Source organism: Lonchura striata, chromosome 1 (genome assembly GCF_050655825.1).
Source record: "Lonchura striata isolate lonStrDom1 chromosome 1, ASM5065582v1, whole genome shotgun sequence".
NCBI lineage: Eukaryota > Metazoa > Chordata > Aves > Passeriformes > Estrildidae > Lonchura > Lonchura striata.
In genome coordinates, this window is record NC_140703.1 from 70,900,965 (window position 1) to 70,926,175 (window position 25,211).

At 42.8% G+C, this 25,211-nt stretch overlaps 2 protein-coding genes across 3 annotated transcripts; one reads left to right on the top strand and one right to left on the bottom strand.

Moving 5' to 3' along the window:
* The first annotated feature begins 11,240 nt into the window (after nt 1-11,240).
* On the top strand, nt 11,241-17,376 carry MTIF3 (mitochondrial translational initiation factor 3). Of its 2 annotated transcripts, none has more exons than XM_021542001.4 (4): nt 11,241-11,348; nt 13,981-14,444; nt 15,685-15,830; nt 17,090-17,376. In XM_021542001.4, the coding sequence occupies exons 2-4, from the start codon at nt 13,982-13,984 to the stop codon at nt 17,300-17,302; spliced, it is 822 nt and encodes a 273-aa protein (XP_021397676.2). In that variant the 5' UTR covers nt 11,241-11,348; nt 13,981; the 3' UTR covers nt 17,303-17,376. The 2 variants fall into 2 exon arrangements, with proteins under 2 accessions (XP_021397676.2, XP_021397677.3); XM_021542002.4 differs by having other exon boundaries at nt 15,718-15,830.
* Nucleotides 17,301-23,229, bottom strand: GTF3A (general transcription factor IIIA). Its single transcript, XM_021541998.4, is given in 10 exon segments — nt 17,301-17,495; nt 17,497-17,601; nt 17,859-17,918; nt 18,013-18,242; nt 18,628-18,711; nt 19,886-19,959; nt 22,026-22,114; nt 22,303-22,399; nt 22,785-22,885; nt 23,051-23,229. Coding segments are annotated over 10 exon segments (1,065 nt in total). The 5' UTR covers nt 23,216-23,229; the 3' UTR covers nt 17,301-17,435.
* Nucleotides 23,230-25,211: the final 1,982 nt, after the last annotated feature.

Below are 25,211 nucleotides of genomic sequence, written 5' to 3' on the forward strand. Positions count from 1 at the left end.
CATACCTTCCTGGAGCAATGAGAGACCACAAATTTTGACATGAAGCTGATAGAGTGAAAACTTGAACCTGTCTTTTGTTCCTCTTGAGCAAAGCCTTTGGCTACAATGAAGTGCTACATAGTATACTATATTTAATTTTATCAGAAACACACCAAAGGAACTATAATTAATACAATTAAAACAAATAAAATACTGTGGGGCAGCCTCTATATATTTATTCAGACATTTCTTGCCTTTTCACAATATGAATCACTTTGCTTGGCTCACGAATGGCTTAATTTTTTTAGAAAATTAGGAGAAACTGTTTACCTTTTAGGGCATCAGTTAATTATACTTCAAGCTCATAAATTACAGTTGTTTTTCATTATCCACATATGGAACTGTAAAAGCAGAGTAAATGCTACTGTTATAACACAGCATTCCTCTCCAAAGTTTACAAAAGCAGGGTGAGCTAATGGAAAAAGAACCACTAAATAAAGCACCAACTGGCCCGGTTTCTAGGCTTGCTTTTAATTTTCTCCCTTTTTTGGCCATTTCAGAAAAGATACTGTGATTTCTCCCACTTTATTTTTAACCAGACATGAAATAGCTAAGAAGAACTCTTATCTTTTTCAGAGACATGTTGAAACATGTTGGTTCAGATTAATGAGATTTGCATCTTAAGAAAGTTATTCCAGCTCTGTTGCTCTATTTCCTCGTAAATAAGCAGACAAACAAGAAACTTCAGTTTCTCTGTGTATGCTCATGCCCTTACTTGTTAGGGCCAGACACTAAATTTATACTACACTGAACATAGAGAAACACTATAACACTGCCGATTTAAAAATTCAGATTTTTTTAAAGATAGTGTTGTGGTCAATAAAACCTACAGAACTACTTATTAGCATATTTTGCAGAATTATTTTCCTTCTGGAAATTTAAACCAAATTAATGTATGTGAGCCTTTACAGCATGAATAAATGCTCAGTCCTTCTAACACCATCTATGTTTGATGGTTACTTGGTCTTAGCTGAATATGGGAATAATTAGTTTGATTTCTGAGTACAGTTACATGCTCTGATGCAGAGCTAGTTTCTGAATTCCTTATAAAAACAATTACCTCCTGCTGTTCTTTAAAGAAAAGATTATGACTCATTTCTGTGGCTCCATCATCCAGGTTTAATTTATGTCAATAACTTATGGTCTGATACCATGTAAGCATCGCTGGCATATGAATCCAAGTAAATATATAAACTGATTGGAATGCAGGGTTGTCTCAGCACAAATGAAGTGCTTTAAAATTTTTAACAAGTCTTCGATGTTCTAATCAAATACAGATTATTTTCTTATATTGAAGTGGACTGAGCTTGTAGGACTGTAATTACTTCTAAGAAAATGTACACATAAGGGTCTCCACCCTTCAATTAGAATGTAAAAGGGTAGCATCGTAGAATCACTCAGATCCTGCTGATTCCTGAACTGATTCACACATAAGTAAGGGGGATTTTTTTCACCCAAGTTGAGGTCATAGTCCAAAATTCTTAATATACCATTGGAGCAGATGACTCCCCTGAGGTCCCTTCCAACCCAAATCGTTCTCTAATTCTGCACTTCTATCACAAAGTATTAAATTGTCTTTGACAGCTCTTTCTCCTGAAGCCAAAAACTTGTTCTTATAATCCTACATGATGTGGAGGGAGGGCAGAAGGGAAAGGGGAGAAAGACTATCAAAGTTAAACATGAAGTAATGCACTGTGGGATCTGGAACCACAACTGCACAAATTCTGGGATCAGACAATTTATGCAGGATGCTGAAAGCTGACACAGCTGTGAGAGGTTTGCTGTAGATGCTGTCTGAGAGCACACCTGGTATAAAGACAAAAGACACAACACTGTAGAAAAATATGAAACACAAAACTCTGGACGATGAGTTTCCCTATGAATTTCATGGAAAAATCCAGTCTGAATTCTGGCTGGAACAGAAGGAGATGCAAGGGCAGATATGGATCATTGGTATGCGTGCTTTGTTGCTGAAGGATGTCATCTTTTTTCCCAAGAGCATAATAGGGATTTTTGATATGATGTTGACATCTTGGACCAGGTAGAGCAGCATATACAAGGAAAGTTGAACTTAAAGAACATACTCAATTTTGCTGAGATCACATTGCAGAGCCAGTTATCCTGGTTCTGGACCCTATCCTTATGGGGATAAAATAGAGTAGATTTCAGAGGTACTGTGTAATTAATTCTGAAGGAGGCTTTGTCCCTAGTCTCAGGCACATAAACTGCACCTCCATAAAAGAGCAAAATTAAGGAAAACCTATCAAAATGAGTAAGATATATAGCAGCATGCTGGTTTATAATTCACTTTGAAGAAAATTAGGCACTGTGAAGTACTGAAGTTACCGCTGAGATTTCAAGAACAAAAAAATATATTACCAATAACCAGGAAGTATGAAATACTATAAATCATTATTTTCTGACAACCCAGGGATCAGAATGTATGTTTGTTCTTGTTCAAGATGCTACAGAAAAAGCAGGCAGTTGGGCAGTAGGCAGGAACACAGTCTTTTGAAGGACTTTTATTTTATTAAGGTTATCAGTGAAGCCCTGAGATAACAGGAGAGCCCTAGTGAAGTGCTCAGTGCAGGATTTTTTTATGGTTCACTCAGACAATAGCAGTGCTTAACCTGAGAGCTGAGCTGCATTCTGATAGCCATGGTCCAGGTGTATAATTAGGGAAAGACACTGCAAGGAAAAAAGGAGAGAGATTCTATGTGAGCAAAAAGATGAGAGGAGAAGCATGGGGATGAACAGACTTGTCCAAGGTCACAGGGCATGTCAGCACTGCAGACAAAACTCACATCTCCTGACTCCCAATCCAAGAATTACCTAGACAACAGAAGCATGAGACATAAGATGTAGCTGAACTTTAGGCTGTGTGAATCCAGGGCTCTCTGGGCTGCTCTAACTCTCCTTGTCTGCTGCTCCATCATTAAAAGCAAGCTATGATCAGTGACTTGTAACAAACAAATAACCTTGCTTCCATGTCTGCAGCCATCACCCTCACAACTTACTTCGCAATTCTCCTCCTGAAGCTTCCACTCAGCCTGGACTGTTTGATGCCTGCTGGTTTTGTGAAGCTTTTGAAATTATGCTTTAAAGCCTGTAAGAGCATCTCAGAAGAAAGAGGAAAAAAAAAAAAAAAAGAAGACAGTTTTTAAAAGAAAAGAAGACATTTTTAAAAAGATGCTCTGATTCTCCTCACAGCTGAGTTTTGGTAGCAGCTTGTGAGCAGAATAGTTAAGTGGGAGTTTTTGTTGTGTTTTTCCAGTCCAGTCTGTCTGGGCTGTGGATATCCATACTTTTTCTCATTTGTTTTTCACCGCAGTTAGGCCTTTTGAAGTCACCTCTTCAGCAGAGGCTGCCCCTATGTGGACCAAAGAGTAGGGGGTAACCAGTGCTCAACTGGTTGAGCCAGATTGTGCCACTTCCCCCATCTTTGTGGACAGAGAAGGCCCTGTATTTCTCCAACTCCCTCTTCTCCTTCTCTAGTCCTTAGCCAGTCAAGAGTCTATACACCTGCCTGTACACCATACCAGTGCAAATGCTTCTGTCCATGATCTAACAGACTTTCTCCAGATGTGATAGCTGTCCCTTAGGGAAGAATCAATTCTACACCAGCAAAAGAGCTCATACTAACTGATTCCAAACAGAACCCTCCCAGAAAAGTCAAAGTGATCATGTGCACCAAAAGGCATAATCCAACCCTCTGGAGAGCAAAACCAACTCTTGGTTCCACAGCTGGGAACCCAGCATTAGCCTGAGTTAACACCAAATGGATTGGAAATTTCAAGCCTTCATCACACTGATAATGACACCACAAATCAGATTAAATACCTTCTCTGAGCAAATGAGCACTGAAATAACTGATACTTGGATTGTTGAGACTTGTCTTGTCAGTTCCCAGCCTTCTTACCTTCTACAGCAGACCTACAGTATCAAATACCAAGATTATAGATTCAAATCAGGCTGGCACATTCCCTATACCTCTCAATTGCTGTCAAAATGCTCTGGCTCCTTCTCTCATCTCAAAATCCCCCTCAGCCTTACGCATCACCTGTACAGCCCCCGAGCAGCTGGTAAGGCAAAAGACGCTGTGGACTGTAGCTGATCACGGCATCATAGAATTATGGAGTGGTTTGGGCTGGAAGGGACCTTAAAGATCATTAAGTTCCAACACCTCTGCCAAAGGTAAGGATGCTACCCACTAAATTGTGTTGCTCAAAGCCCCATGCAACCTGGTCTTAAACACTTCCAGGGACAGAGAATCCACAACTTCTCTGGGCAACCTGTGCCAGTGCCCCGCTACCCTCTTGAGTAAAGAAACCTTTCCTAACATCTATTCTAAATCTCTCCTCTTAGTTTAAAACCATTTCCTATGTCCTATGTCTATCTGCCAGTGTAAAAAGTTAATTTTCCTCTTTTTTACAGGCCTCCTTTAAGTACTGAAAGGCCACAATAGCATCAAGTCTGATAACACCTGTGTGCTACCTGGGCTGCCTACACACACATACAGCCTGGTCAGCTGGATGAACCCTTCTGCCAGAACTAGACACCCATTTGAAGTTCTCTCCATGGTTTTCACAAAACTTGACAGAAATACATATAGTCATTATAAATGTACAGTATCTTTGAGGCTCCTATTTCTTTGCCAAAGAACTTGCAGAGAGACAGATGGATAGGGAGACTTAAGCTTTTTTCCCCCTTGAGGAAAACATGTTAAAAAGAAAAAAGAAACCTACCAAAATGCATTGTTTGTACTTATGAATTGTTATCAGACTTAATTAAATTTTAAACTGAATTTTTTATTTCAGTTCTTTATTTTGTATCAGGATAAAATAAAAAGAAAATTAGTGATTTTATTAATTTTGATTAAAAAAATTGGCAGAAGATGATCTGTGTAAAAGCATACAAAAGTGTGAAAAATGCTACTGAACCTTTTAAAAATTATTTTTCTTTAATAATTTTCAGAAAGACTTCAACTTTCCTCATTTTGCATTCCAAGAATTTGACTGAGAACTGAACACTGCACTACACTGAATGCATTTTATAGTTTCTGCTTCTTCAGTAAACTGGGAGAAAAAAACACAAAAACCCCAGCATTGTACATTATAGACTAAAATATCTTGAAGGGAGATGATGAAGACTGTTGTTAAAGGCATTTGACTTTGATCATCTTTAGAGGGCAATAAAAAAGAAAATAAGATTACCTTGGGAAAAAATACATATGAAATCAGGCAGATTGTAAAGCTTCTGATAAAACAGCACTTTTGGCAAGCTACACTGGAGAGAAAAAAAAAGGCAGTTCCTCTGTCCGTAATGTGTATTTTTTTTAACATTTACAAATTATTTTTGACTTAGCCACGCAGGGAGCCTACTTTCAACCCTCAATTTGAAAATCATGGAGGCTTTATAAAGTCTTCCACCTGCATCTCTTTTTTGCATCACAGTTCTTTATCCTCTAAAGGATGAAAACCCTGGCATATAAAAACTTTGTTAAGCTGTCACTATCAATAGAGTAAAAAAAAATAATGGTTGACAAAGAAGAAACAAATTGCATCTTCGAATAAGTTTCCTTCATGCTCTTGTTAAAAGCTATAACCTCTGATGTTAACTAAATTTAACCCATTCTGACCCTTGCGGTGGCCCTTAACCTTTTCTTTATTCTGCTTCCTGTGGTTGCTGAAGAAAACTGGCCCAGTCATTGGAAAAGCGCTCTCTGTTGCACACAAAGCCCCAGCCTGGCTGCTAGTCTGTCAGGAGGGATAGAATAGACGGGGAGGTCAGCACCTGTGCTGAGAAGCAGGTGACAGGGAACTGCTTGGACCATTCTAGGGCAAGTTGTAATAGTTTCTACCCTTTAAATATCGCACTGTAGTTTCGGGTATTCAAGGCAGTGAAGTTCACATTTTCTTTGTGAATGCAGACTTTAAACAAATTAATCTATTGCTGTTCAACTGACTGTAAAATTAGTAGATTTACTGTTGCAAAAAAAAAAAAAAGAAAAAAAAAAAGAAGACAGCTTTCACTTCCACTTTAATAAGGTCACGGATGTGTCCTAGGCTGCCAACAAAAGCAGCTTTTAAAATCTTTGCAGCTGAGCCCAACAACTTGCAAAGGCTGTAGAACAATGTCTTCAATGTACAGTGAAAACTCCTCTCCCTACAGTCAAGATGTAAAACTAGACAGTTAAAAAACTTTCTATACTGTGAACTTTTAACTCTAATTGCATCTCGCCCCAGGGACCCACAGGCTTGCTCTATGATTAACATTTTAACAAATTCAGTCAGCCTTGCTTTTCAGGGAGTAAAATTGGTTCTTTGCCTGGATTCAGTAATTCAGCCCAAGCAATTTAATGGCAGAGCATGCATCTTCAACAGATTTGTTTTAATTCCCAAAACAGGGGCAGATTTTAGAAATCAAACAAAACTTTATCTGCTTCAACTATATTTGTACATTCTGTGCAGGGCATCAGTTAGCAGTGATCATTTACCACTCACTACAACAAAATTTTGGAGTTTGCTTTAATTTTTTGCTGTCTCTTGCTAGAATAAAAATAGAGGATTTTGTGTAGGAAGCGACTTTCAAAAGCTGTGGATGGAAAAGGAGTAACTGAGCTACTGCAGATCCAGAACTCTGGACCTACTACACACTCAGAATTTCTGTGTCCTTTAAATACATGTTTACTCTGACGTGTTCTCTGCCATATGGCAATGCTCAGCTCAGCACAATGGAGTTTTTAATCTGAGTTATTTGCTAAAGTCTTTCATAAATACTAACGGGAAAAGGAACACTAAGGAGTGTAAAGGGGAGGCTACAGCCCCTCTCTGAACCAGGGGTCTGCAGAAATACACAGCCACGATTATAACCAGCAGGAAGGTGGAGGGGGGCCATACCAGCTGCCAGCAGGACTGGGGAGTGGGGAGGAGTAAGAGACTCTCTCCAAGTCTTCTCCAAAGCTTCCCTGCTGAAACGCCCTGTGAAGGAGGGGATTACACAGAAAAAAAACAGGAAAACAGTGGTGCACAGGGTAAGCAGCCCTCCAGATGCTCAGTATTTTTGTAAGCACAAGTGTGCAGGAGACTAATCACAGATAAGAGTGAGAAAAACCTGCTGTCCCACCCACTGCTACTACTCCGTGTCCAAGGGTCCCAGGCATTGTATAAACCCACAAATATCAGTAATAAATTCCTGATGATGTTATTTGGCAGTTGAAGTTTTTTTTAAACAGATATTTGTATGCACAGCTCCAGTTTGGGAAGCAGCAAGATATCGACCATGCACCAATGAAAGACCAGTCTTCCACCCACAGCCAGTAGGTAAGAGCTCCTTACAGGTGTAAGGCACTTAAGCAGCTTGCTTTCTGCTCCCACAAAATGAGTGATGAAGTCTGAATGACAGTAAACCATAGTGAAAGTCTCAATGACAGTAAACCTCCAGGTGAAAACACTGTCATCCAGCTAAGGACATCCTCACTCTCTGCTGGGTATTAAAAACTGCTCACTGTACCCATAATAAATAACTTGGCACGGGGAGATTTTAAGTGGGGACTATGCTAGTGCTGGTTTGATGGCTAAACTAGATGATCTTGAAGGTCTCTTCCAACTTGGATGATTCTGTCATTCTTTGATTTTGAAATTAACCCCAAAACACAGAAGGACTGGAACTAATTTCCAACATCCTCAGGGAATACTGAAACCATCCCCCAGAGATCAGTTGCTAATGTGGAAGAAGTTTCTCTGTAGCATTTTGAGCCTCACAATAATTACTAACATTAATAACATCCACGCTAGCAAATCCCCGCACTGCTCATTTACGAAGACCAGAAATCTCTCCATCCACCCATCCTTTCCCCTTCTCATATATTTGCATTTAAAATTAGCTGGGGAATGAAATGTCTACAGTTTGGCACAAGGTCTAGCAGAACAGGCCTTAATATGGCACAAAAAATAACAAAGTGAAAACAACAACTCTGTAAGTAAATGGCAAATAAAAAAAAAAAGAAGAAAATAAAAGGCAGGCAAAGATTAAGGAATTAAAAAGCAAATAAATGACTGAGTGTATTGTCAAAGGTGGGTAGAAGATGATATGCATCAGGCAAAGTAGAAGGAAGAAAGTTATTATTAACCACACTTATTATGATAGTGTCTTTCAAATAATTAAGACTGCAGTCTCGCTGTGGCAGGCACATATAAAAACATGGCCCCAGGACAATTACAGTGTAAACAGACATGAGACAAAGAACAAGGAGAAAGAATATAATGAACCCCCAGAAAGATCAAGTTAATTGAGGACAAACAGCAGTAGAAGGCTGCACTTTTTCTTGGCACATATTTAATTAGAAAGGCATGAAGTAAAACAAGCATCAGGTTTAAACTTAACAGAATTAAACAATGGGAAGAGAGAAGGAATGTGAGGTGTATGCTCTGAATACCTTGTTTCCATGCAGGTAGTTTTTACCACAGTGAAGAGGATTATTAGCTTTATTGCTGCTACTAACACTGCTGAAAATTACCTGTCTTGTGGTGACGATTCTCGGTGTGGCAATAGTCTCTAACTGCAAGGGGGCTGCTGACACACTCTCTTCTAATGCATATTGCAGAGCTGATGATGAAAAAAAAAAAATCTCTCCAGGCCTCAGCTCTGCCAAAATTTCCCTTAATGCCTATTCAAATTCCACATTTGATTTCCAGACCATGAAAGGAATAGTAAAAATCTTTTTTGTTTTGCCTTTTCTTATTGAGGAATATTTCACTCTCCACAACTGGATACTGTAGAATTTCAATGATTTATGTTTCAATAGCATCAAACTGAGATCCAGTTTTCTTAGGCATTCCACTGATGTGACGGTAATCTCTGCTCCCAAAGAGCTTACATCTCTAAAGGCATAGAGCCTGAGTGAAATTTAAAAAAAAAAAAAAAAAGAAAAAAAAGAAAGAAAGCACAAAAAAGCACAAAAGAGCAGGTTGGAAAAAATCAGCTCTATTTGCATATAATAGAAGAAGATACAGTTGTCATTCGGGGTCTTAACACAGCTCACCATCTACTTGGCTAATTCTGTTACTGGCATTTTTCCAAATTCATTACTGCCGGCAAGGACTTTTAATGAGGATAAGGTGATGTGAATGAAGTTCATATTGTGAACTGATTTAGGGAAGTTTTCTGGGTTTGCACATGATTACCACATGACATCTTCTGTGAAGATGGAGAGCATTAAGCAATGACAGACTGTTTTTTACATGTATGTACCACAATGACAAAACAAAACCAGCAAGCACATGAAATTAAACCATTCTAAGACTGCAGTTAAGAACAGAAAGCTTTCAGCCCAAAACCATACAGGTCAGGTCTTCATTGCGTTTCTTCTTCCTGAACAGAAGAAGGGGAGAGGAAAGAAGGGTCACTTAGCTGTGGCCTAAAGCATATCAAATAAAAAGTTCTGATTATTTTTAGGCAAGAAGAACAGCTGCTTCCCATAGCTTCATTTTGTACTAAATTCTAAACACAAGCACATGTTGTGGTGTTGCTCTAGCTCCTGCCGGAACGGCTAAGCAGCATCCCTCGATAGACACGAACCCCTGGGCTCCGTTGAGAGGTCCTCAGCAAACTCCCATGCTGTTCAGTGGCTGACTGCTTTAGCTAGCGTGTTCCTTACAGCTGGGGACACGGCGCTTGCACATGAATTTCAGTTTCTTTCAAAGGTTTCCGTCTCCAGATTGGACGCAGGATCTCGCACAGCAGAGGCAGAGCCTCTCCAACCAAAGAAGGTAACAAATGCAAGCAGCCGAGCCGCCTTGGGGCTGACTCGCGCGGCTGCAGAGCCGCACACGCTGCTGACCCCTGCAGCCTCAGCTGCGCCGTGCGCTGCCCGCTCCCCGCGCCGGGACAGGGACAGGGACGGGGACAGGGACAGGGCTACGCTGCAGGGCTGCATCCGCCTCTGGATGCCACCAGCCTCTGCGGCCGCCAGCTCGGGAAGCACACGGATCTGGAGCCAGTCCAGAGGAGGGACACAAAGATGCTCCGAGGGCTGGAGCACCTCTCCTTTGGAGATAGAACTGGGCTGCTCCGTCTGGAAAGGCTGCGGGGAGACCACACAGCAGCCTTCCAGCGCCTAATGGGGTCTGTAAGAAACATGGGAGCAGACTTTCTGGCAGAGCCTGGAGTGACAGGACAATGGGTTATGGTTTAAAACTAAAAGAGGGTAGATCTAGACTAGAGGTAAGGATGAAGTTTTTACACGGAAGGTGGCGAAACATTGTCACAGGCTGCCCCGGGGTATAGTAGATGCCTCATACCAGGAAGCATTCAAAGTCAGGAGACAGAGGGCTCTGCGCAACCTGATCGAGCTGAAGACGTTCCTGCTCTCCTGCTCAGTGAAGAGGATTAGTGTAGATGAGGTTTTAAAATCCTTTCCAACCCAAACCCAAATTCTGTGATTCTGTGCCTCAGCACACACACAATCCCCTCTCGCAGCAACAAACCGCCCTGCTGGGATGGCCCCAGGGCACAGCGGGGCCGTGCCCCAGCTGCAGCCCTCACCCACGGCAGCACAGCGAAGGCGCAGCGGGAACCCAGAGCCGCGCAGGGGAGCAGCAGCTCCCAGCAGCGGCGCGCTCGGAGCCGGGCACGCCGCGCCTGCCGGCCTGGAAATGCGAGAGCGCACAGGGGCCGGGCACAGGGGCCGGGCACAGGGGCCGGGCACAGGGGCCGGGCACAGGGGCCGGGCACAGGGGCCGGGACACACAGGCCCGGGCACAGGGACCGGGCACAGCGACCGGGACACACGGGACCGGGCACAGGGACCGGGCACAGGGGCCGGGACACACGGGACCGGGCACAGGGACCGGGCACAGGGGCCGGGCACAGGGGCCGGGCACAGGGGCCGGGACACACGGGACCGGGCACAGGGACCGGGACACACGGGACCGGGCACAGGGGCCGGGACACACGGGACCGGGACACACGGGACCGGGCACAGGGACCGGGCACAGGGGCCGGGCACAGGGACCGGGACACACGGGACCGGGCACAGGGGCCGGGACACACGGGCCCGCTCCGCCACGCGCGCTCACGCGGCCGTGCGCCAGCGGAGGCGCGCACGCGACCACGGGCACGCGCGGGACGGGGGCAAGAGGCGGAGGCGCCCTCGGAGGAAGAGGAAGAGGAAGAGGAGGAGCAGGAGGAAAAGGAAGGGGGAGAGGCGGGGCGTTCCGCCACTTCCCGCAGGCCGGGGTCGGTTTCTCGGCTGCTGCGGCGGGCCGCGGCCGGCGGTTCGGCCTGGCCCGGCTCGGCCCGGCCGGCAGGTAAGGGGGTCTCAGGGAGCCGCGGGCACGCGCAGTGACCGCCGCGACACGCAGAGCCGGGAAGGCGGGCGCGACAGGGCACGGTCACACACCCACGTACAGCCCTCCTTCCCTGTTCACCGGAGAGACACCCGCGGGAGGCTGGCCGCCTCCCACGGGACGCCACCCCCGTCCCGTGCCGGCCGCCCGGCGTGGGAAGCGCGGCTGCGCCCGCGGCTCCCAGTGCGCCCGCAGCCGCCCGCTCCTCAGAGCTCCCAGCCAGCGAAGGCAGCCGGCCTCGGCAGGGATGAGCGAGACGCGCAATGCGAAACACTCGTGTCTGCCGTCCAAGGCAAAGAAAAACCCTTCCATAAAAAAGGATTTTTTTTTCAGACAGCTATGGCTAGATTTATTAATTTAAATAGTGCCAGAGAATGAAGGAGAATATCAACAACACCATGTGTTTAGCAGAGCAAGGTCAACATTTCCTTAAAACAAGCTGCTGTTCCATTGCTGAAATACTGTTACTTAATTTTATAAATCAGTAGCTCTCAAAGGCAAGCCAGGCTCCTTTGAATGGAAGATGAATTATATAATTCTATAATGGAGCAGTGATGCCCAAATTGAGGACCAAGTCTGCAGTGTATGATCCAGAACTGTTTTATAAAACAATTTTAAAAACAAGGACATCGTGGCTTTTGTGTGGCTATGCACAAAGATACTTGGGTGTTCAGTCATAGAGCTGTAGTCAAAGCCAGACAAAAAGCTGTTTTTACAGGGAAGAAAAAACACTGGTTTTACAGGGATCTGGACTGGGCAGAGGCAGAGTCCAGGGCAGGAAGGGAAGGTAGCTCTAACAGCTGGTTTTTGGCTGCTGTGGAAATCATCTTATTTCTTCTCTGTGCCCTGTGGCTAGCTTGAGTTCTGGATCCAGCTGTAGCACATAGTCGTTAGAGACTACCCTGTTCACAAACTCATCTCGTTCCTTCTTCAAACAGTTTGCATGTACATTGTTCCTACTGCTGAGGTATGCTATCCATGCCAGCCTCCACACTGTCCCCTTTTCAGACTAAGTTTATTCACAGGCAAGTTATCTTACTTGTTCCTTTGCTAACGCTGATTAGAATTATAAATAGATTTTTATCCTTGCTGATGGTTTACACTTTTTCCATGTGTATGTATGCACATGGCTGCATGTTTATACCATGTCATATATGTGTATATATATATGTGTATACATTTATGTATTTATAGAGCAGAGTCACATTCCCTACTGAGCAAAAGGGGTCTCACTCTTGCCAGTTTCTGTGGTATGACACATGTTTGGTTTCCTGCATCATCCTTGGCTTTTCCTGTAATTGCTTCCTTTTAAACATAAAATAGGAAAACTGCAGAGAATACTCACAGATTGCTCTTTATTTCTGTCTTGGTTCGACAAGACAGGAGTCTGTGAAGGAGGGCAAAAGCCTCCTGTGCAATGGAGAAGGTAAACCCCCTCCCTCCGAATTACCAGGATTTTTAAATTAAAAGGCTCTCAGGCAAAGATATGGGAATGGGAGTAACAATTCTTTACTAGGAGAAACTAAATAACAATTTAAAAAGGCAAATGCAATTGGTACAAACAAAACTAGTGATAAAGTCCACAACCTGACACTCTGAGGATTCGGGGTGTTGGTAGCAGTCCGGTTGAAATGATAGCTGCTCCTCTTGCAGTGGATGATAAATTGCAGCTGAAGTGGTGATCTTTAGAAGGGTATAGTTTTCTCTGAAGATCTGGTGCCAGTTGGGCCGGTCTTCCTCTGCGCCGGGGCTGCCTCTGAGCTCCGGCCGTTTCTCTGGGAATCCCGCAAAGAGAGAGAGAGCTGCTCTGTCTCCCAAAAGGTACCCCTTTATACAATAAAAGAGTGCTTGGCTTCCCTCTCTGGGTGGAGCATCTCACAATGGGATGATGTTACGTTACCAGGCCTGCAGTGAGTCAGTCAATGGCCCATTAACAAAACGATTACCTCTTCGGAGCAAACCATCGTTCTTGGAAGAGATAACAAACCTGCCCAACCTCCAACAGATGGCAAATAGAATACAAGCTTATCTTACAAACCAGGACAATTTCCAAAGTTTTTTGCAGCTGTTAGAAAATGGACGGTTTCTGAAGACTCAAACAAAATGCAAATAATGGGCAGCTGCAGCAAAATTGCCAGAGGAATTTCATGAGCCAGGGAAGAATGGGAAAAAAATCCAATGGATGAAATGTCTCAAAGATGAATTTCAGTAGTCTTTAAGCATGGGTATATTTGGAAACATGCTAGAAAGTTTATAGCTTCATGAGTACCATGTCAGGATAGATGTCTGTAACTATTTAGATTAAAAATTGAAAGTGAGGAGAAAGGAACTAAAAGTGTTAGATTCTTTAAAGAAGTTCAGGCTCAGATTTGGTAATACTGAACATAACATCAACTCAAACATTTTACTCATTTGGTTAAATCCCTTTGTTACTGTAAAAGGACTGTTGATCAACGATTCCACATAGTAGCATCATGTATCATTTTAAAAGAGTAGTTACAAACACTAGGGTTTATTGAACTGAGGTCAAGTCTTTCTAATATAACTAGAAGAATCTGACTGATGGGGTGACTTGTTCTTTCTTCTTCCTCAGAATGACTGCCTTGTGCACAATGAAATATTTATGTCAAGTGACCAGAAATGAGAACAAATATGCAAAAAGGTTCTTTGGTACTCTTCTGACACAGACAGCACAAAAGTGGTTCTTTTCTCCACTCTGGATAGTGGTATCTGACCCTAAGAAGTCAGCTGTGTTTGGGCTTACTCAACCATTTTGTACAGATGAAAAATCTCACACACAACAAAAACGAAAAGCAGCATTTGGAAGTGTTGGGCGAAGAATTCCCTATCGCATTTTGCATGTAATCAGCCAGGATGGGGAGAGCTTAGGAAACATGCATCGAGCAGAGGCACTCAAACTTATGGATCAAAATGGCCTCAAGCTGGTTCTGCTTCGTGAGAATGTAGAACCTCCAGTTTACAGACTAATGACTGGGCAGCAGATTCATGAAGAACAGCTTAAACGTGCAGAGAAGAAAAAAGCAAGTCCAAAGCCAGGTATGTGCACTGTAAACACTACAACACTGAGGACTTTGAAAAATGCTGCATTAAAAGTGGTTTCAAGAGATTAAATCCTCTTACTTGTATTTGTGTAAATCCAAAGCAATGTCATTGCAGTCCACGCTATTAAGGATTTGCAGTGGTGAAAATACAATTTTGGATTAGTCCAGTCTTGCACAGAGAAGCCTTCTACTGACCTCTCAGGATTTGCTCTTTTGGCATCTCCTGACTTGTTAAAAAATATCTTTATTTGAATGAATATAACTAGGCTGTGGTTCCATGAAACGCACTGAATTTCTGTTCTTTTACTAAGGCATAGAATGACAGGCGGTTTTTCAAACTAAGGACCACGTACACCAATATAATTATATAGTTTGTCACCAGTAGTCATGAAACACTCTCTTCCTCATTTGCTGCTGGGAAGACAAAGTCTGAAGCTCTTCCTTGTACAGAGTAAGAGAACTTTTTCAGTATTTAACACTTTTCAGTTTGATTTTTTTTTTTTTTTTTCTTAAGACTGCCTGCTCCAGCAGTTTATCAAACTCTGTTTGGCAAAGAGGTTTTAGAAAAGGCATGTGACCTTGTATCCCCTCATATCCTCAGGCTAACAAAGCTGTGCTTTGGGTACAGTTCTAATTTTAGAGTAGTGCATTATTGTGGTAGTGAGTTGCTTTGTTCCAGAAACCACAAAATTATTGAGATAGTAACTGCTTTAGAGAAACTTGAAGGAGGAAGGGACTGTAGATTGTTCAAATATATTACAAGGCATTCTTGTACTTCCAGTTGAATATTGCACTTCACCATCCAATAAAATGGGCTTGAGATGAAGAGCTATCTAACATCAGAGCTTTTACCTTTGGCTATCCTACGTGCTGAACACAGGAATTTGCACAATAAGTCTTTAAGTCCAGATCCAGTGTTTATCTGTTTGTTAGACCTACATTGTGGATCATATGATCGAGACTGTAATTAAAAATACCTTAAGCCTTCTGACCCTGATGAGATTTTCCCTGTGTGCCTCAAACAGGCACTCAGTCTCCCATTTGCAGCAGTGAGTGTGAGAGTGCACCACCCTCTCAGGTGAGAGTGGTGCATGCTGAAACAATGAGATCTCTGAGAAAGCAGCATGGGGGGAGGGAGTCAAGCAGACAAAGCACCATAAAGCTGACAAAAGAGAGCAACTAGTACAGGTTTGTCAAATGTTAAGCCAACAGAGTTTCAGTTCTGTTTTAAACAGGGGTGGTTCAGAAGGAGTTATCCTTTTCTTCAGCTATTGCCAAGAACGACTTAGAGACCAAGACTAAACAGATAGCACAGTGGATTGAAAAGAGACACCATGTTAAAGTTACCATCCGGCAAGCAAAAGGTAGCAGTACAGACATGGTAAGTGCACTCCTGGAAGTTGGACATTAAATAGCTGCAGCAGTATTGACCCTCCTTATTGGGTACACCACAATTTTTAGTATCTCAGTGAAGATCTAGGTCCCATACCTGCCTTAAGCTGCTCCTGTTCAAACACTGGTGAAGTAGTCCCAGAGAAACAGTTCAAATACCATGTTTCCTTAAGAATCCAGCTGCAGTACTGGCTTGGACAGCAGGGTCAAAGCAGCTCCTACTCCTATGCAGCACCACCCTATTAATGGAGCCAGTGCAATTTTCTGATCTATGACTTCAGCCAGTTCACCCACTCTGAAAACTTCAGCAGTGCAGTTAAAAAAAAAATAAATCTGTATTTTAGCTGGATTATTTCACCAACAGTTCTTCTGGAGCTGCATTTATACAACTTTGGCTAAGGTTAGTTGTCCATTCCTACATGAAAAACTATTGGAATGGTGTTCCAAGACTAGCAAAGCAAACATTACTAAAAATGTTAAGCAGCTGATGGCAACTTCCAAGTATAATTGCAAGGCCTTGAGATTTCACTGTCATTCACAAAAATAGATTTTTATAAATAGTCTGTAAGACATTTTTTTTCTCCTCAATGTGTGTAGTGAACTGGGTGTTCTTGACAATTGTCTCAACTAAATTGCTAGGGAGAATTGTGATAGTATTTCATTCAAAAAGAACAAAACTTTTTATAGGAAGTTAAATTCACAGGGAAAGAGTAACAGGAAAAACTCATGATGGGAGGGAACAAAACATTTCATGACATAGTCCTGATTTACATTGTCCTTACAGTTAAAGGCTTAATAATGAGATTAGGAATTCAGTGTGTTACATGAATGCACTGTTACTCAGTTCAATATTACCAGGTCTTGTTAACCTTAGAACAATGCTACCCCTTAAGAAAAAAGCCTCATATAATAACATACCTAAATCTAGAGGAAGAGGAGGGTGCAGAGAAGTCAGATGCAGACCACTCTAATGGACACCCTTAAAGAGCAAAACACTGTGAGTCAGCAGTACAGCCTAAATCTTAGGAAATTGATGAATCCCCCTCTAGTGACTTGCCTAAAATCTGTTTATGAGTAAAGAAGAGTTAGGACCTAAGGACAAGCTGAAGTGCTCAAACTAGGACTTGCAACTAGCTTGTTTCAGCTAATAGCTAAACTTAACAGGTCATGTTATTACAGAGCAGCTTGAAATATTTTTCTACCTCTATTTGGGCATTCATTTAGTTCCATTTTTCTCCTCCTTTTTAGTTCATGCTTTTTGATCAAATTTTGGAGACTGTGTCTGCGAAAGCAACTTACCTTTCCAAGCCAAAAGTTGCTAGAGAAGGAGTGAGTACCTGTATTTTCAGGCACATGTCTGACAAAGAGTTGAAAGAACACCAGAAGATGGAAATCAAGAAAAGCAGTACAGTAAAGAAAGATGAAAACGAAGATCTGAAATCAAATGAGTTGCATCAATGACTTTCTGAAGAAGTGTAAACAATATGTATTTATCCAAAAAATAAAATTTAAGAAAATTAACTTTAGTATCTAAAGTGATTGTTGAGCTTTGTGTTGGTCATTCCATGAAGAACACTGTCCTGGTTAACCTTCACTACAGAGTCTGAATTTCAACAGCTGGTACTCCATTTTCCATGAGCTTATCTGCTGTCTTGCAGATAAGACAACATCACAACCTCATCCTTTCCTGGCTGCGTTTTAGGAGGAATGTAGCCACTGAGACGAGAGGCTAAGCTCCTCTTGGGACGAGAACGCTTTGCCTGGCAGAAAAAGATCCAGAATTAGTAAACTTATATATCTGTGGAGCAGAGAATACTGTTGTGGCGGGGAAAAAAGATATCAGTGTAGAGGACAGGACTGCATTAGCTAAAGGAACTTCATAAATTAGGAATCTCACAAATTACCTAGATTTTCCTGTTGTTTTCCTGCTTGAAGTCACATTCTAAAACAGTAACATTTACCCTCCTCTGCAGTGACAGGGTAGGGGTGAGAAGACTTTTCCGAGAGTGTAACTTACTTTCAAGTTCAGCTTTCTCTTTTCAGGATCATGTACAACTGCATGCCTTGTTAGACTCTGCTGCAGTTACAAAGAGCAGGGGGGGAAAAGAAAAGGAGTTAAGTTTATATTTTCAAATAATGGGATTCAGATCAGAACAGTTAAAAACACATACCTTCATTGCAAACACTTTTCCACAGTCTGGATAATCACAAAAGAATGGTTTTTTCTCCTCATGAAAAGAGAGGATATGACTTTGAAGGTTAAATAAATTTGTGTAAGTTCTTCCACATCCTTCTCTGGGGCAGCGGCAGACTTCTCTCTCCACAGCATGTGTCTTTTGGTGCTGCTTGAGGTAATCCTTCCGTTTAAAAGTTTTGTTACATTCACTGCAGACTATTGGCTCTAAGTGGGAGAAAGAAAGGCAGAGTATAAATAAAAAATTTCTTACAGAAGCTCAGAATCAAACCCTAGTGGTCTATTAGAACAATGCTAACATCAACACGAAATACAAGAAACATAGACTTCAGGAGGATAATGCACTATGAATTATCCAGATCTGAAATCCTACATAAAACAATTTTTTGTTAACTGAATCACAAAGTTAAGTTAGTATACTGAGCAGAATTTTCATCAAAGGTCTAGCTGGAGTGACAGACACTTTACCAATAAAGTTAGTAGACAAGTTTGGAACACACTGATAAGTTATGAAGTGAGTGCAGCAAGGACTCCAGATTAGCAGCTGGTTTCCTATTTGTATCGTAAGTTTACTAAAGCATTTGGAATTTACCTGCATGACTGACTTTATTATGTTTCAGAAGCTCTGTCCACGTTTTTCCTATATATGAGCAGTTTTCCTTCTTGCATGCGTAGCCTGTTGGATGGGACAGATGTTTACAATCACAGGGGGTCTGGCAAACAGTCCAATTTTACAAGGGGCAACTCCACGTCCAGCATATGAAAATTAAAAGCCAGTAATTCCTTCTCTCTTCTCATATTGTACAGTAATGGGATAAGAGATAATAAAGAATCAACACAAATTAGAACAAGAGAAAATCCTAGCAGTTTTAAATAAGAAACCTTGTATCACTGACACCAGAGAGGCTGTGGAAGCCCTAGCCGTGGAACCATTCAACACCACTGGATGTAGTCCTCAACATCTTGGTCTAACTGGCCCCACTTTGAGCAGGGAGCTGGACCAGGTGACCTTCAGAGATCCTTTCTGACCTAAATAATTTTGCGAAACTCTCTCTCCTTGCTTCAGTAAAGCTACTTCCTCCCAGCCATACACTTTCTCTCAAATAGATGAAAATAACTAGGAATATACATTACTTCTACATAAATATTTGTCCTGCATATTAAAAAGAAATACTGACCATGTAGTAGTATTCCAGAGTCTAAAGAGCTTCTACTAGTCTATCAAGCAGGCAGGAACCACAGAAAGTCAACACTATTTAAATCCCTGGACCAGAATCCTCAAAAACCTATGAACAAGTCCTTATCTTAAAAAAAAGGAATCACAGTACAAATCACAGCCTTCTGGTTACTCTTCCTAGTCTGTTTGGTTTACTTGGTTTGGTTTTGGTTTTTTCCTGTCACTGGAAAGCTGGTTATTGTACATGGCCACATTATGATAATTTCACTTAAAAGCTTCTCACATAGGTTAACAACTAAAAATACACATGGTTCTGCCAAGGCTCCACAGGAAATCTGTGGCAGAACTGGCCACTCAATCTAAACTCTGGACATCTAGGCTAATGCCTTTACCACCAGCCCATCTCCAAAAGATGAATTATTTGCAAGGAAGCACCTCAGGAGAAGAAATAACTGAAGTAATCCTGAGCTCTGCTCAGACTGCCACAAACACACCACAACTGAACACTGCAATACCCTGCAGTTATATCCCACTTTGCTATTCAAAACAGGTGTTCTTGTCTAGTCTGGATCACAAGGCCCAGAACACTTTCAGATTCCACGCATACTCTGCACTGGAAGTAGTCCTTTTTCCTTTGCTGAAACATAACTTAAGAAAAACCAACCAGTTTTACCTTCATGTATCTTCTCATGTCGCTTCAGCTGACTTGGAGTAGAGAAACACTTTCCACATCCTTCTTTATTACATCTAGGTACAAAATAGTTGTTTCATTTATTTCACCGTAGCTACATATTTTTTGTTTAATAGTCAAGAACTATTAAAATTAATAAAATAATCCAAGTTTCCCTTCACCTACAGAACTGTGCATGTCTCCTCACCTTGTAAAAGTAAATTCCGTAATAGTTTTTTAATAGACTTGGATGACTTTGAGAGTTAGAACTATAGTATGATTTCCAAATATACAGCAAGTTGAGCTTTAGCTGAAGAGTCAAGCCTTGTATCATCTCTACACAGCAGGCTCTTCAAACACAGAAGAACAAAAAGTGGAAGGTTTTAGTGGCTTGTGCAGAACCAGCAGAGCACTGACATTTCTGTCTGTCATCCAACCATAACAGTGCATTTCACTGAAGTGGAATGAGCACTCATGTTAAGTGTGACCCACCTGTAAGAAATACAAGACTGAACATTGCTTTTAGCAGATCTATAGTCACGCGTTACCCAAATGGAGCTGCAATGCATTGTTTCCAAGATTAGTGTCCAAGTCTCTCCCCTTTTTCTAGGTAGTACTCACTACTCAATGTCAGCCAAGTCACTGCTTCTTACTGGGAAATAAAGGTAGCTGCATTTTTCATTACTGTGCAAGCTCTTATGCCTATATTTCAAACTATGAACTAAAAACTGGGGGGTGGGGGGATGTTGTGTTATTTTTTATAAAACTGCTGGAATGCTGATCTGCTGGATCAGCCTGCATCTCACAAAACAGGATGGGACCCTGACTGGTTGCAAACTTAGGATTTATTATCTGTCTGTATCATACAAGCAAAAAGCAAGAGACACAGAGAAACAAACATCCATGCAAATCTAGATCAAAGACAAGATGGCAGCTTATGCAAAGCCTTTTTCTACAAATTCTTTGAACCAATAGCATAAAAGAAAAGGTGCAAAGCCATTATACTCTAATAAGAAAAGGACCCATGTGGATTTAACATTAACAAAAGGACTTCTATGAACTTCAAACAAGACACAATAATTCATTATATAAGATTGAAACTTTTTCTATCTTTGCAAAGCATATATCTAGGACTTTTCACATTTCAAACTATCAATAACTTCTTGTTCTTGTTCCTTATATTAAATATAAATGTATTTACTTGGTTCTTATTTTCCTAGTTTGCATGAGAAGGTTTTGAAATTTCCCAGACTTTCTTAGTTTTATGTCTACTTTCTGGGGCCTTTTTGCACTTTCTAAAATCTTTTACCTTTCTATATTACTACAATTCCCCCTCTCTTTTTTAGCTCTAAACTATCTTTGACTTGTCACCTATTTACTACTTTGTGTTACACAGTTTCACTATTGTATATATTTATTACCTTAGGAAAAAATGTTACAAACTTTTTATATGAAGGTACTTTTCTTGTTTGCTTTAAGTTCTATAACTTTAAGTTAAAGCATTATCAATGTTGTGTAAAGTCAGGTTTAGTATTTGTTTCAGGTTTTGACAAATCTTGACTTTTCTAAGGTCTCAATTTAAAGGTTACATTTGTGAGTGACTCTAATTCAATTGTTTCTGTGAGGTTTTGTGAACTTTTTGTAATCTTCTTTTCTATATTTTTCTCTTGGACAACAAAAACTTCTTTGATCAGTCTGCAATTTGTTGTGAACAATGACGTGCATAAGATATTATCATCAATATTAATACTACAAGATTCTACTTAACTTGCAAAGTTGCTTTGACTAGGGAGCTAAGCTCCACTCATCAAACAAATTGTTTAACTGGTTTTTTTTGGTTTTAATTTTAGATGTTAAGTCTTTAAATTTTTGTATACTTTTGTGAACTTTTGTATACAAGTATACTTTTGTATACTGTTTTACCTTTTTATATTCCTACATGCTGAAGTTACCAAGTCACCAAGATTGTTGCTCAAAACATATCACTGAGCAAAGGACTAATACAAGAAATATACTTGCAGCCCTGACTACAAACTGATTTATTTTTTTTTAGAGCCACATCAATGAAAAGGCTGACAAAATGCACCTATTTTCATCTACAGTGTTTAACTGTTAAAGTTCAGTATTAAAATAATCCACATACTTGAAGGGAGGTTCATTGGTGTGGTGACACTGATGAACTTTAAGTTGTTGATGCTTCTTGAAAGATTTGTTACAGCCTTCAAAGTCACACTATTGAGGAAATTAAGTTATCATTAGAGGCCAAATAATGACAGTTCAGTTCACGTGTTTGCTTAAGTCCCAGTCATGGTATTTGAACTTATACAAGTATCATATAATAACAAGTTGAATTATTTCACCAGATATACAAGAAGGAGCTTGTTTAGCCTCCACTGAACAGTGCAAAGGTAATTACTCACCACATACTGCTTTTGTTGATTCTGATGCTTGCGCTCAATGTGCTTCTTCATGTTTGATTTTGTTCCAAATTTCTCATTGCATCCATCAGCTGTGCACCTGGAAATGAACTGCATTTTTAATTACTGCTGTCACACACTAACTTGTTCCCTAGGCAGATACAGAAATCATTGTACAAGAACAATACACAGAAGAATTACTGAAACTCACCACTCAAATACAGAAGTATTCTTTGAAGACACTAAAAGCCAGAGTCCAAGTAAGCCTTTTAATAATGTATTCTTGGGGGAGATCTGCCCATTCCTTTAAGCATTTGTTACAGATGACTGCCAGAATAGGGGCTTGATCCCACCTTGCGTGCACACTGTTATGGCAGTGACCATGACACCAAAGGCATTCATGCCCTCTAACACCGCCCTGTTTTAACTTCCTTTCTTTACGAAAAACCGCACTTCAGCTTAAGAAGTAAAATCTTGGGCCTTACTTGAACGGCTTTTCCCCGGTGTGCGTGAGGAGGTGTCGGGTGAGGTGGAAGTCCCTCGTGAACCCTTTGCCGCAGCCTTCATAATCGCAAACATACGGCCTCTGAAAGAGAGGAGCTGTTCCAGGGGGAGCCCGGCCCCTCGGGGGCCCGGCCGTCAGCGGGATGCCCCGGCCGGCCCCGGCCGCGGCGGCACCCGGGAGGTGAGCGGCCTGCCCGGCCCCCGCCGCAGCCGCACAGACACCTCCCTGCCAGCCGCCGCGGCTCACCTCGCCCGTGTGCCGGCAGAGGTGGGCGGACAGCCGCCAGGCCCTGTTGAAGGTGGCGTCGCAGCCGGGGAAGGAGCAGATGTAGGGGCGGAAGGGGAGCCCGCTCCCGCCACTGCCACTGCCGCTCCCGCCGCCGCTCCCGCCATCCTCCCGCGCGCCGGCCATGTCCGAGGGCACGTGACCGGGCGGGCGGGGCGGCGCGTGCTCGCTGAGGCGGGCCGGCCCCGCGCGGCTCCGCGGGCAGGGCTCGTGCTGTCGCGGCGCGGCGGCAGCCCCTCACAGAGTCACGGAGTGTCCTCCTCACTTGGAAGGGAGTGGCAAGCATCAGCGAGTCCAGCTCCTGGCCCTGCACAGCACATTCCCGAGAGTCGCACCATGAGCCTGAGAGCGTTGTCCAAATGCTTCTTGAGCTCTGTCAGGCTGGTGCTGTGACACTTCCCTGGGGATCCTGTCCCAGTGCCCAGCCACTCTCTGGGTGAGGAACCGTTTCCTAATGTGCGACCTAAATCCCCTCTAACGCAACTAAATCCCCTCTAACGCAACTTTAGGTCATCCCCTCCGGTGCTGTCAGTGCCACTACAGAGCACAGATCGGTGCTGCCCCTCTCTTCCCCTCTCGAGGAAGCTGTAACTGCATTGAGCTCTCCTCACAGTCTTCTCCAGGCCGAACAGACCGATGGCTGAAGAGCAGCTCCTCAGAAGGCTTCCCCTCCACACCCTTCACCATCCCTGTTGCCCTCCTTTGGACGCTCTCTAACAGTTTAATGTCTTTCTTATATGGTGTGGCCCAGAACTGCCCCCAGCACTGGAGGTGAGGCTGTCCCAGTGCAGAGCAGAGCAGGACAATCCCTCCCTTGCCCAGCTGGCCATGCTGTGCCTGGTGCCCCCCAGGACACGGGTGGCCCTCCTGGCTGCCAGGGCACTGCTGACTCTTGCTCAACACGCCACTGACCAGGACCCCCGAGCCTGTTCCATGGCGCTGCTTTCCAGCGTCTCATTCCCCACACAGACTGTATGAACAAGGGCTGTATGACTGTATGACAGGGCTGCCCTGTCCCAGGTGTAGAATCCAGCACATGGCAGAGGAGATCCGGTTATGCAGAGATTAACATGTCTAATTCTGTGTTCCTTGCCACACATAACAACCCTCCTGCAGTTTTAGGGATGTAGGGACTCTGCTGCTTCCCTCAGAAGCATTTCATGGCTTTTGTAAAATGCAAAAGTCCTGTAGCAAAGGCTCCCTGAGCAGGTTTGGTTTGGCTTGCTGCCTTGCCTGAGGTTGAGTCTGCATAATGCTGATGAGCCTCTGGTCCAGACCAAGGGAATCTCATGGGCTGTGACATCAGCCTCTGCTGGATGCTGCTTACCACCTGCCCCAAAATTTGTGTGTTTTCAGCCTGGGTTGTTTGGGATCCTATGGCAGATTGCCTGTCACTCTGGCTTGTGGTCCTGCTGTGTCCCCAGACCACCTGAGGGCACAGCTAGAGGAAGAGGACATGAGGCTAAGTTGAGCTGAGGGTCTGTGATATCTTGCCTAGCACATTCCTGGTACAAACTTGGAGCTCAGGGAGCTGGAGTTGTTTAATCTGGGGAAAAAGAGGCTCAGGGGGTACATTATAGCTCTCTACAACTGCCTGAAAGGAGTTTGTAACCAGGTAGGGGTAGGCCTCTTTCTTCTTCCAGGTAACAAGTGACAGGACCAGAGGAAATGGCCTCAAGTTGTGCCAAGGGAGATTAGATTGTATATTAGGGGAAAAAAAAAAATTCAGGAAAGGGTTGTCAGGCATTGGAACAGGTTGCCCAGGGAGATAGATGGCTGAGTCACCATCCCTGGAGGTATTTAAAAGATGTGTAGATGTGGTACTTGGGGACATGATTTAAAGGTAGACTTGGCAGTGCCAGATTACTGGTTGGACTCTGATCTTAAAGGTCTTTTACAACCTAAATGATTCTATGAACACATCATCTGCTCTATTTTGCTCTATTTGAGTTTTCACACAAGCTTTATTTTAGGTGACATCCTCCATCTGCTGCAATTCTCCCCACAGAGTGAATGTGAGGAACAGGGTAAGAAAGCTGGAATATGATTGTGACAAGGGAACCATCCTGTGGAGAAAAAATTCCCAATCTTTCTTCCTTGTTTGTTTCCTCAGAGCTGTAAA